At 36.2% G+C, this 13,235-nt stretch overlaps 1 protein-coding gene across 8 annotated transcripts in view; it reads right to left on the reverse strand.

The window, feature by feature from the left end:
- Positions 1–13,235, reverse strand: part of diaph2 (diaphanous-related formin 2) — a 352,014-nt gene that overhangs the window by 241,508 nt on the left and 97,271 nt on the right. For all 8 annotated transcript variants that reach the window (XM_067517868.1, XM_067517862.1, XM_067517865.1 and 5 more), the window contains 3 exons: positions 4,311–4,385; positions 4,147–4,216; positions 3,346–3,482 (listed from right to left, as the gene is read on the reverse strand). In XM_067517868.1, the coding sequence (XP_067373969.1) occupies positions 3,346–3,482; positions 4,147–4,216; positions 4,311–4,385 (282 nt within the window). The remainder of the gene's footprint in view (positions 1–3,345; positions 3,483–4,146; positions 4,217–4,310; positions 4,386–13,235) is intronic.

Here is a 13,235-nt window from a genome sequence, read left to right on the forward strand (position 1 = left end):
GTTTAGCTGTCAAATCAACTGAGTGTATTTGAATGGATGAGAGAGGTGCAAATTATTGCAGAACCTGCCAGACTAATGTGCAAATACACCTTTTGAGAAGGCAAGCAAATTAAAAGTACTCATGAGAGCTCCAGACAACACAGCTAAATAAAGCATTGGACAAGTTTAGTCTTTGAATTGTGAATGAAAGAAAGAAACTTTGTGTTACACGCATTAAAACACACACAGAGAAATGCAATTAAAAAAGGTACTAAGTACTTATGTGGAATATATTAGCTCTTAAATAAGTTCCTATCTGTTTAACAAAACAGTAATTAAGTTTAGGTATTTTGGACCACGTCAAATGTCACAAGATAACTGAACATGTTACACGTGCCACACATAGAGTTTGTCGTTTTTATTATCTTGTGTCAACCCAAAAAGTGAGTAAAATATTAGCAGCTTTGTGAGCTAGATGGTGTGTCTGACCAATTGAAGTGTATGTGTGGAGTGAGCCTGACACAGAGATAAATGGAACGGCCTTGCTGTGTGATAGGGGTTATGAAGTTACAGACAACCATGAGAAGCTGCATACTGAGTGGCTTTAAAGCCAGTTCAGACGACGCTTCAAAAAAGGCAAGAAAGATCTGCTTAACTTGTCGTGTTCCCTTTTGATGCTGTCAGCTGAAGTGGGTGTTGAACACGAGCCAGCGTCACAACACTGGTTGGCAAAGATGTTTCTGAGCAAGAAAGTGACGCCTCAGCTCCTTTGGCTGTCATTTCTAGAGTATACGTATATTTTCATACACCGCTAGGATGACGGGAAAGATCTCAATATTTACTTCACTTTTCCCCTGAGCACTTGAAAAATCAAAAGAAAGCGTAAGATAGATGAACACAGATCAGCCACAAAATTATTTTCACCTTTGGTTTTTATAAAAAATATGATAAACTAATAAATGCTGATGTTTTATTATGTGTTAACCACCTCAGCACAAAAAGAGCTTAAAATAAGCTCCACCTTTACCAACACCAATCTTTGAACCTTATTTTTATTACTTAATTACTGTGCCATATTTACCATATTCAGTATCCTTTAAAATACATTGATCTCTTAGTAAAGTAATTTTACTTTTGTACTTTAAAATGTAGATAATCTGATTTTATTTGAGTAACAAATTTTAAGTAGTACTTTAAGTAGTAATTTTTTATGCCAATATTTTTACTTGAGTATTGAATGTTTGTACTTCTACCACCTCTTCACACAGTGTATCACCTTTTGCTGTGTAGCTGCAGACTGATCAGAGTGGACATCCTGACTCATGTCCTAATGACATTATTAAGACCACCACTCTTAATGTTGTGGCTTATCAGTGTATGCTACAGTATCTAAAATGATTTAGTAGTGTTTGTTTAAACGTAGCTATGTGTGTTTGCATGCATGCTGCACGCTGATTATACAAAGAATTATACACAGAATATATGCAAAAGCCATGACTAAATTAAGTAAAGCTGATATGAACAATAATTTATTTCAGAATGCTTTAAATAGAACTAGTTGTGATTAGTTGTCTGTATTTTCAGGTTAACATGATGTCCACTGTGTAAACTTTGCAAAACTAACACTCAAATGCACATGCCTATAAAATTAATAGCCTTTTAAGATACAGCATATCTTATCTCATTCCAGTGTAAGCACAGACAACTTGTTTGCCCCTAAAACAGGCCCTTTTCACATTTTGGCACAGCTGTAATTATAGACGATAACGATGCAGCTGAAACTGAACTTCTTAAACATGGACAGTTGTAATGGCTCATTACATCCATGCTGTTAAATGAAAAAGCTTGACTCAGATATTGAAATGCACTGTATTGCACTTTACAATCTTATTTTCTAAATATTTCAATGTGGCTTGTAGTATTTACCAAATATTTATGTTTAATGAAAAAGTAATGTATAGTGTTACTGTATATTTGCTCTTTGATAATAATCATATTCTACTATATGGCGTTGTGTTCACATTTTAGGAGTAGTTGCTGACTGCAACTGTATTTAAGAAAACTGAAGTGAATCAAACCCATAAAAAAATAAGAAAACTACCTGAAATAAAAAATAGACTGTGTTAAACTTAAAACAAAAAGAAAATCACATTCCTAGATATAGTGTAACTTGGAAAAACACTGGAAATCATGCACCATCACAGCAAGAGTCAGAGCTACAAAGCATAAAGGCCTATTTGGATGGTCAGAGATGTGAGACACACTGCTGAACTCAGCTACTCCAACAGTATTTGTGGGCTTGTTTATTTCCACCACTGCATACAGACTGACTTTGAAGTGCTATTGTTATTCTAGTCTGGCCCTGTGGGAAACAATAAAAAACACTCCCCTAAATCCAATTTATAAGCTGTCATCCAGGTTGTGTGTCCATGGCAAACTATACTGAGCAGTTCAACACATTAAAAACAGACTAAACTGCATCATCTGACCATGTGACCCACCAGGTTTCCATACTGTCTTGGGTTGTCTATGAATGCAGAGTATGACAACAGCACGTAAAACTATATGCATGTGGTGCAATCTCTGTATGAATACATGCCACCCATTGGGACAAGATTGAAGCAATAGTGATATTGCAGTGTTTACAAGAACAAGTCATCTCTTTCCCTCTTGCTGTTTCAGAAACATTACAGAGCATGTAAACATAGCAGCGATAGACCAGATGATTTCTCATCACTCAGGATTTTGAAATGGTGTTGTGCCGTTTCAATATCGACTGTTATTTACTGAGAAAGATAAGAAAATGTTTCCCTCACTCAACCTTGAATACTGAAAACTTATTTACAACATGGAAATGAAAATAGGCAAAAGTACTTAAAGGGGTCAGTTCACCCATATCACAAAAAAATCTCTTACCATTACAAGTATCTACCTTTATTTTCCACTTTTAAAAGTTTTGAGATACCTGTCCTTGAAACCTCTGGTGTGTGTCCACATAAAAAAGTAATACAAAAACCTTCTACACCAAGGCCTGTGGATTATGCGAGTTAAACAGACTGTTTTGAAAAGGGACCAGAGCACCCTTGATGGTTAATTTCTCAAAACCTGTACAAATGCAAAAGAAACCAAAGCTTCCAGTTTAGCCAACCGGACCGTTACCTTTGTCAATATCTTGTTAAAGACTGGTGAGATCATTTACAAGTAGAATGAGTGGGGATATAGATATATCTCATATATAGATAGATAGATAGATAGATAGATATAGATATAGATATATCTATATATTTATATATATATGATAGATACAACGATGATGAATGCAACAAGCACTGTGAAAACTGCTCAGACAACGTGAATTCAACTTACATGTTCTCCTCTCCAATAATACAGAAGGCAGAGAGAATTTTAACAATCTCCGTCATCATGTTGGTCTGTTTGGGGTCAATCGCCCTCGCCAGCAACAACAGACTTCGCTCATCTCCCAAGATTCTTTGCAGTCCATACTGTCAGACATGTGTGAAGGAGGTTAGAATGACAAAAGGGTCCATTGGTTATAAATTAATGAGACCATTTGCATTATTTAAGAACTTTTACTTTAAGAAAAAAATAAATGATACAAAAAAGCTCAAATGTACGTAAGTTATAGTTGGCCTTAATTTTCCTTTAAGGAGGGACAACGAGGCCATTGGAGAAAATGGAGAGGATGATGAATTAATTCAATTCGGGACAGGACTACAGGGACGAATGCTTATAGTCTCCTGTACCTTTTTGTCTCCCCACAACTGAAGAATGGGTAGAGATGACCACATGTGGGATTAATTGTAAGAGAAGCAATATCAATAGCTCATCTCTCATGTGCTACTTTTGAGAAATGAAGCAGACCTTTCCAAAAAAGGATAATTAAAAGATCTGAGAGTGTGGGTTTGAAATGGTAAAATTAGCTTCAATTTACTCTCCCATTATCCCAACCTGATCCCAACTATTAGAAATGAAAGAGTTTAAACAGACACTTTGTTTATGCATTTAACTTGATGGTACAACACATTAGACATTTCTTTTTCATCTCTAATAATGGAATGAAATTTCATAGCAATAACCCGATTTTGAATCTCAGCTCATTTAGGATTTTAAGAAACATTAATTCCACATTTGATAAGTCATACAAACCTTATTGTTCATAAAAGCTTTCAAGCACTGGATGAGTTTATGCTGGTTCCGTTTATCAATATTCTCTTGCCTGGAAAAAAAAGTATAAAAGATATTGTTATCACATAAACGGCATAGGTAACTTTATAAATAGCACATATGGGAGGCCATAAGATATTACTCACTGTTTCTTGTCCAGCAGCTTCTCCAAAGCATCCAGCAGAAGGCCAAGACCCTCATGACCAAAGTTATTAACCCAACTAGAAAGGAGACACAGAAACATGGGAATTAGTTACCCAACTTTATGTGAAATCTGTTATTGCCCTGCTGGTTTATAGTATGCCATGTTGATTCACAAAAGAAAGAAACACAAGCAACTCAATAGTGTATTAACATCAGAGGAAATCAGTCACACAGACTAATATCAAAGGTCTAACAGTCACTTGGATAAATTGACTGTTCTAGTGGTTTTTAATTCCTAACAGGGAGAGCTGCAAATCAAGAAGCACACTACCATCCCTGATACGGAATACAGTGTGAATCAGTTTAAATTTAAACTGTACCCATTTACAAGCAAATGAACACCCATCCATCTTAACTAGTGTTCCCATTGCTAAGCCGTTTGTATCCAGGCCCCCCTGTGAGCTGCTATGTTCCTGTGCCAAAAGATTAAGCAACGCAAGAAAGATAACACTGTAATCGATAATGGATCGTGAGAGATAATTGGCTATAAACCACAGCGTATCAGGAGACGGCAAATGATCCAGTGCAGATGAGCCCGTTTGTCTAAGCCAGGAAGAGAGAGAGGTAGGAGGAGGGTGAGGGGGGCAATGTGGTCACAGCCAGATTATGTTGTTAGCATTACTTGTTTTCAGGCCCCTAACTGTCAATAACGCAAAATGCATGGAGCAATTTTCTGACATTAACGGAGCTTAAGTCAATGATTTATTTTGCCTTTTTGACAATGATTTGATATAATAATGGTATGAGTATTAAAGTCATTTGTATTGACTCAGTGAGTCGAAAGAGCCCCTCAATTAGGGATGAGATGCATTAGCCTGAGGCAACTGGTGAAGTTGAGGTGATGTGTTTGTTTGATCTGTGACAAAATTAGCATGCCCCGGAACCCCCCATCGACCAATATTCAAAATTCATTAGTAGATAAGCAGAAGCATTTTTTTCTAATTTTAGAATCATATTTTTTGGCGTGATTCATATTTCCTGTAGCTAATGATAATCTGTATAAGAAAAAAAAAACTAAAACTAAACGTATTGTTTTAAAAAATATATAAATGTCTGTTTAAAGTGCTTTGCAGTTTGAACGCTTCGTTCCACCATGGGATTTGGAATATTTAGAGGACAAAGAAGAAAAGAGAGAACAAAGTGGCTCAGTTTACTGCAGAATAATAATGCAGTTATATGTATTTGTGATACAGAGGTGGTAAGAGTAAATGAGAGACTAGGACAACAAAGAGGAGAAGGAGGCAACATGGCTGAGGGACTACAATTTAGTAAATCCACAGTCTTTGTATGTGCTTCTTAGTAATGATGGTAATGCCAGTCTTCAGAGAATGGAACCAAATTCTGTGAACAGAAATTCTCTTTATTATACGGCATAACTGCAATATAGGATTCTTACTGTGTAACCTCAACAAGGTGTTTGAGAACAGCACTAAAGAAAAAATCATTTCCCTTTGCATTAAAGACAAATAGAGATTTAACAAAATTATTTTTCTATATATTATATGTTGCATGGCTTTCAATCTAGTGGCCAAAACAAGTCATAAATGTACTGAATGTAATACTATGCACAGTATTTTCCACTTTTGAATCAGTCTATATTTAAATACAAATTTAAAAAGAAATTAAAACTCTAACATTTTACAAATGAATAACCCTATTATCCATTTTAACTAAATGATAGCTTCTACAGAAAAAAAAAAAAAAAAAACATTATCTTCTATTGTTGTACTAATCACGGCTACATATCCCCTCTGTGTATTTTAAAGTTGGTTGCAAAAGTTTGCATCCCCCTTGATAAAGTAACTTTAAAATTAACTTTAATTTCTGAAGAAATAACATTTGTAGTGCTTAAAGTGCACTGCATGTTTTGTTGAAATTTCAAAACAAAGGAATGCAGACTTTTGCACCCAACTGTGTAAGAGTGCATTATAACAATATAGCCAGCTCCAAATTTACTTTCATATAAAAACCACATTGATTAAAAATACATTTTACTACTCCTTCCTTTCCTTTCACACTCACCACTGTGTCATACAAAGGCCTACTGATTGCAACACCTAGTGACAGACTGAAAATCTAAACAAGATGTATCTACACTGGATGCAAAACATTAGTTTTAATGCCAGGGCTTTAACTTTAGAAGAAAAAAAAGAAAAAAAAAAAGCCTGGCCGTTTTGGATCACTGTCCCATATACCATTTTCTTATAGTTGTTGCGAGAGCTGACATCTTAAATGAAAATCAGAAATCTTTTACATAAATAACTGAACTAATTAAAGCAGAATGTAAATTATACCCTTTAATATGTTTTCTAAAATTATCTGCTGTACGATCTATATAGTATGGTTGTTCAGCTTAATCTGAATAAATATTACAGAAATGAGAGACTAACTGCATTTTTCCATAATAAAATGTACTTTTTACAGCAGGTTGCACAATGCACACAATGCATTTCTTCTAAAGGTTTTATTAAGTGTTTTTCACTCCTCCCTAGATCCAGACCGTCTATCATTTTTGGTCCCCTCACGTATACCCTTAGGTCCTCTGCAGCTTGACTTCTAAATGTCCCCAAAGTTACCACAAAGAAAAAGAGAGATGGTACTTCTATAGTGTTTGTCCTGAGGCTATGAAATGCCCCATCTCTGTTCATCAGAGAAACTGCCTCAGTGGACAACATACTGTTAGAACAAACACAAATAATATTAATAACACCCCTACTAGTATGTGTCTGTGTCTCTGTGTGTTTCTGTGATTGTGTGGACACTTAAGCTCATCGGCATAGTTGCGAAGACATGTTAAGAACATAAGAATATATTTAATGTAAAATGTTAAAATACAATGAAATTGGCAAGCGAACTGTAGTACCTGTAGATATTCTCATCAGATAACCATTGATGCTCAGATTGTGGAGCAGCTATTTTAGAAGTATCCAAAGCTCATGTTTGGTCAGACAACCTGTTTCTGTTAATGTCAATGCAATTATCAATGTAGCAATTCACTGCTGAATAGATTAGTGATAGAATCCTTCCCTTATCCTTCTTCTCCTCATGTGGGCATACATCCAAGGATTTCATTAACTTGGAGGAGAACTTGTTCATCTAATATTGATGGCGATAATCCTCCAGTTAAGTGCCACCAAATTGTGTTACTTGCTGCAATCATGTATATTCCGCAGGCAAAATCAAAAATTCATGGTTGGTCTTGGGGAAGCAATTCCTTATTTTATAGTTTGTATTTCTGCTGGTTTGACACAATTATGTTGTAGTTGTGTAAACGGTTGTAAAATGTATGCACCACAGACGTTACAACACTTATTAGCAAGATGCATGTTCACTACAGAACATCCACATTAAAAAGTCCATTGTCCGGGGCTTCAGTCCTGCTGAACTGAATTTAACAAAGACAAAGTGTCTTGCAGTAAGATAATCATCTGTTTTCTTGTTTTCCAAAATACTAAAATATGTAGTTATGCATGAGCCAATAACTATCCATCCGTCTAGGACTAGGCAACAAGGCCAAAAGAGTAATTCTAGATTTTTTTTTTCACTGTTCTGGACAATTGACAATTTTAATTTTGTCTCTCTGCATTAACTCCAGACAAAACATGCTTGATAAATAGACTGCAACCAAAACAAAAAGAATTAGACCAAACCACAGTAATTAAATCTTTAACTCGGAACACTTCCAAAATATAGGCAAACTATACTCTGTAGAGTCCCTGAACACATCCAAACAGAAAACCAAGTGAGGTGTCACTAAGGTAACATGACTACCGTTCTTTGAAATTATTACAATGTTTTCACTCGCTGTAGCCGCTATTACTCGAGTTTGCGTGTCCAGATGTCTCCAAGAAAACGCTGACAAGTGACATCCCTGTTGTAACTCCACAGAACCGCTCCAGCTGCCATATAAGTGACAGCGGAGAAAGCATGAATCATAATTTTGTGATTTAGTGGATTTTCACATTGTTACAAAACAAAAATTCAAATGAATCAATTTAATGCAATGTATTGCCCAGCTCTACATCCATGCATCCAAATCCTACACTATAATTAGTTCAAGGCCGCAGTGGTGTGGAGCCCATTCTGCATGGATATCACAGGAGACAGGTTACACCCAGTGAGTTTGTTTTATTACAGGTCAAACACAAAGAGACAGAAAGACACAGATGGGGGAAAATCTGGAAGAAACATGCAACATGCAAACATTACACAAAAAAATGTCAGATAGCCAGTTGATGAAAACCCAGGACCCCCATGCTGTGACATGACTTTCAGCAATTATAAAACAATCTGTGCATCTACAATTTTTTACAACATTTGCATGCTAAGTGGAAGTTAGCTGGCTTTAAACAACAAGTACGACATTCAATAATTCCCCATCATGTCTTAATGATGGTGTGAGGAGGCTCCCACAGCAGATTCACACAGCTCACTTCACACTGTATGTCAAGCTGGTCCAGTGAAACACTAAACAAAAGGCATGAACTAAAAAAACGGCAGAAGCACTTAAGTGACCATAAAAGTAATCTAATTACAGTCAACGTTTTCTGACCATTCTTCTCCAACTACACATACAACATGCATATATTTTACCAAAGTGGACAGAGTGGTACGTCTAGTGCCACTTCAAGCTCAAGGGAATACAAGTAGTTACAGTGTGTATAGTACAATAATTGAGGACAAAATATAAAAGCAAAGAGTATGGAAAACAAAGCGTGAAGTGCATGGAGGGTTCTGGAAATACTTAGCAAGGGAAATGTTAGAACGTGATGAAAACATTAAGGCACATCACCAGCCCCAGTAAAGAAAGCGACAGCAACAGTAACAGTAGGGGGCAGACTCTGTCACCCTTTCTGTTTGATTTTAGCCCTGGTCTCGTGTTTAGATGGCTTGTGTGCGCATTGATTTCATAGTATAGACCAGTTTTATTATTTTATCATGGCTAGGTGGGAAGTTTTTTTATTGAAAGCTTTTGTGAAAGTGCAATATATTTCATATTGTATTACAGACAAAGTCATACAACTGTCCCTCTGAGGGACTACTGACCTATTCAGTGTTACTGTATTCCAAATGAGCTCCAATGCTCCATGCAACAAATAGCTCTGAACAATATAGCTTGAAACCAAGCACCACCAGTGTCTGCCTAATAATTTACCATAACAAACATGCAGCTACATTATACTCAGATCAATTTAATATCCCACAGAAATAACTATAATGCACAGTGCATATCAGATGAAAGACACTAGATATGTAAAAATATTGCTTCAATTTTTTTTCTTCAGAATAATAAAAGCACAACTTTTTTCTCATGTGTCCTTTATGGCTTTAACTTGCTTGATTAAAAAGCAACAATTTGAGTATTAAATGTTAGTCTCTATATCACTACCGTCCACAATTATAAATAAAAAAAGGAAAATATATTCATATATAGTCAGGCCTGTTTCAGTGAATAAGTCCATTTCGTGACTGTTTCAAGTTATGGTTTGCTATTAATTTAGCTTTAGGCAGAACAGCTTGGTGACATCACGGCTCAGACTGTTCACTGGTTCCTAATGTTAAAGGTTTGGAAATAACTGTTTTAATGTTATATGATTTTAGTATATACATGCTTTCTTTTTAAAGAAGAATGTCAATACTGATAAAGTTAACAATGAGGCAAGATAATCTAACCATGTATGTACTTTATATGTATGTCAAATGTGTTAGAAGATGCAGTTGGCATTATTTAAATCAACATTATACAAAATACAGAACGCAAATTCAAATTTATTTTCTTTGTCTTGTGGAGATAAAAAACATGACTAAATGTTGTTGTATTTTTAAGCAATATCTGATCCTTACAGATCTTTACACACTTGACAGCAGATCATTTACAATAGTAGACCACTACTTTGTCATGTTTGTAGCAAGTGAGCTCAGAGCTTTATGCTACCATCAGGATTCTAACATGAACCAACACAGTGTTATTAAAATTGGACCAGATGGTGGTACTGGACCAACAGACTGTCAGATGAACTGACTTTTGTATCCCCAGAGTCATTCTGTTAGCATGTCCAAAAATGGCTATTTCAAAATCTGATATTATAAGGGTGACTTTTCTACATTACAAACAAGCTATCCACACATGATGTATGATTAGGTATCATAATGATACATTTTTCCAACATTCTAGCTATTAAACCACATTAGATAGATCCTCGCTGCAAAATGGTGAACATAGCTATCATCCTTAAATGTCAATTAAAAAAAACAAACTTTTTAAAGCAAAATGCTTTACAGAATCCTTAAATTCCTTCTCTACAGTATTTTTGCTAAAGTTCATAAAAACATTTGCCTCACACAAAAGTGAATTAAATATTTAAGAGACTGTCAATAGATACAGTAGAATCCAGGCAAGATGAGGTTGCTGGGAAACTACTGCAATGCGCTGAGTACACAGACAAGCTGTCCATCCAGCATTTACACCAACTGTACGTTGATCCAAAATCAATGACATGTGCTGAGAACAATGAGCAGCTCCTTCACGTGTTACTCCGGTTAACACAAACTCTCTACATCAAAGTGACAGGTGCTATGTTGTTCCACTACTTGATAACCTCTACTGTCAACATTCAAAAACTGATATGCAGCATGTCTCGATAATAAGTTGATCTTATTTGGTTTCATGATAACAATATAATGAAAAACTGAGCTACCGATGATGTTGTGATATTAAAAACGCTAAAGAGACAGTCTGAGGACAATATTCCAGTATCCAAGAATGTGTAGCCAAGCATGCACAGACGCAGGTGCAGTGCAGTACTCAAAAGGAGCACTTTGCACTTCTAATGGTATTTGAGCCTCAGCTTGATTCCAAAATGTGGCTTCAACAAAGAGTGAAGATCAGGCCTACTGCAGAAAGGAATGTTCCACTTTTCCTGGTGGATCTGAAAGTGTCGGTATGTTTCCGTGCGCAAGGATGTTTAACAGAGCTCAGAGAAGACAGTGTGCCTCTGTCTGCAGTGCCACGCTCTCTCTCTGTATGAAAGGACTGTGAGAAATTGGGGAGTGGAAGTCTCCGTATTCAAACGAGTAAGTGCAGACACCTGACAGCACAGCATGCTCCCCAGATACATAAAAAAAATATTTTGTCATTTCTAAATACCTGAACTCTAAATATCCAACCAACAGTAAATTTCAACAATCTTCACTATGTGGTAATGGTACACAGAAAGCAGGGGTACCATTGGCAGGTTCTTTGTTCAATTTAATTGAATAGTTCAGTATGCTGTAAATCCGTATGTAGTAAAGAAGACCAGAGAAAGGATTATCAGGTTTGATGTTATATAACATTAAGTTCCTCAGAGTTCTGCAATGATAAGTTTCATCTTTCAAAGAAGAGAGAGAAATGCAGACACAAGCACTTCTTTGAGAGAATTTTCAAGGCCATAAAGTTGGCGTTCCTTAGTAGCTGACAATTTTACAGTGGGTGTATAAAACCCTTTGCAAACTGTCATTGTACACCCTTCAAAATGTGTGGATATGTTTGTGCCATTATTTGATATCTGCTGTGAACTACTTAAATAGGAGGACTGCACTACTGCTCACCTGCAGTAAATCCTGGACCAGGCAAGAATACTTTCCATGGAAAAGTATGAAATACACATCAGATGCATGTTAATCATGGGCTCAGGTCACACACACACCGCAAAAAACGTATATGTACACCAGTAATTTTTGTTCAAGCAATCAAGCAATATATTTCACAGAACACATTATTTAATGTAGTGTCTAATCTAAATGTAAAATTAGTTGCATAATCACCAAACTAGATTAAGGAACACCAGAAAGGATAAAAAAAAATACAGATTAGAACATGAGAGCATTTTAATTATTTTCTATACCTACATAAATACGGAAGTTAAATCAGATATTTCTACGTTATGAACAGTGTGTATCACTCAGAGACTGCAACAGATGTGGCTATCTTGGAGGTTAACAGATGGTGTCATAAAATGAAATAGGCATCACTCTTAAAATATACCCAGACTCTGAGGACATTTATGTCTCCAAAATCATTTTTACGCCTCCGAGGCACAAGGGCGAACGTCAACCCTGAAGTCAGCGGCAAGGGTAAAGACTAGTTAACTTGCTCATTTGTGGCTGCTTGTCACGTCCATTGAAGACAGTGTCATAGGATTCATGCCAATTTAAACAGTCAGATAAAACACCTTGAATGCTATAAAACAAGAATGATTGCACCATCTTAAAACGCAAAAGGACAAAAATAAATATGGATTCACTAATAAGTGAATTATTCCTCTAACAGGAGACTTCAGAAACCTTTGCCCGTAGACCTCTACGAAATAATTATGTCATTTCCAAATCTGTCTGTCTTGTATCTCCTTGACAAGTGTACGGGCTGGAGGGTGGTTGAGAGTACCATGTAAAAACACTGGGAGCCTAGACAGTGAAGTCCAATTGCATAGAGCAAAGAAAATGGCCCCACTGAAGGCTAACTCCTCCACTTTACTCCTTTTTCTGTGGTAACAGTCACAACACATTTTATAACCCTGACGGTTTAGGTTGTTGGGTTGTCATATGTCTCTTCCCTAGTTCCTGTCTCAATTTGTTCCTGGAAAGTTTTACATCGTGATCATTGCAGTAGAAAATCTAATTGCTATTTCCTTCCACTTAAGAAAGTGATGGGTTGGAAGTAAAATGGTACTTGATCCAGAAAATTCAAAGGCATCAGACTATCATAAGTCCTGAGATAGCCTGTCTCCATGAACTCCACCAAGGACAGTCTTTTTAATGCTATATTTAAAATTTTTAAATTGACATGGAGTCTGACTAAGCTTACAAAAGCACTATCCAGGATAACA

This window comes from Channa argus, chromosome 10 (genome assembly GCF_033026475.1).
Source record: "Channa argus isolate prfri chromosome 10, Channa argus male v1.0, whole genome shotgun sequence".
NCBI lineage: Eukaryota > Metazoa > Chordata > Actinopteri > Anabantiformes > Channidae > Channa > Channa argus.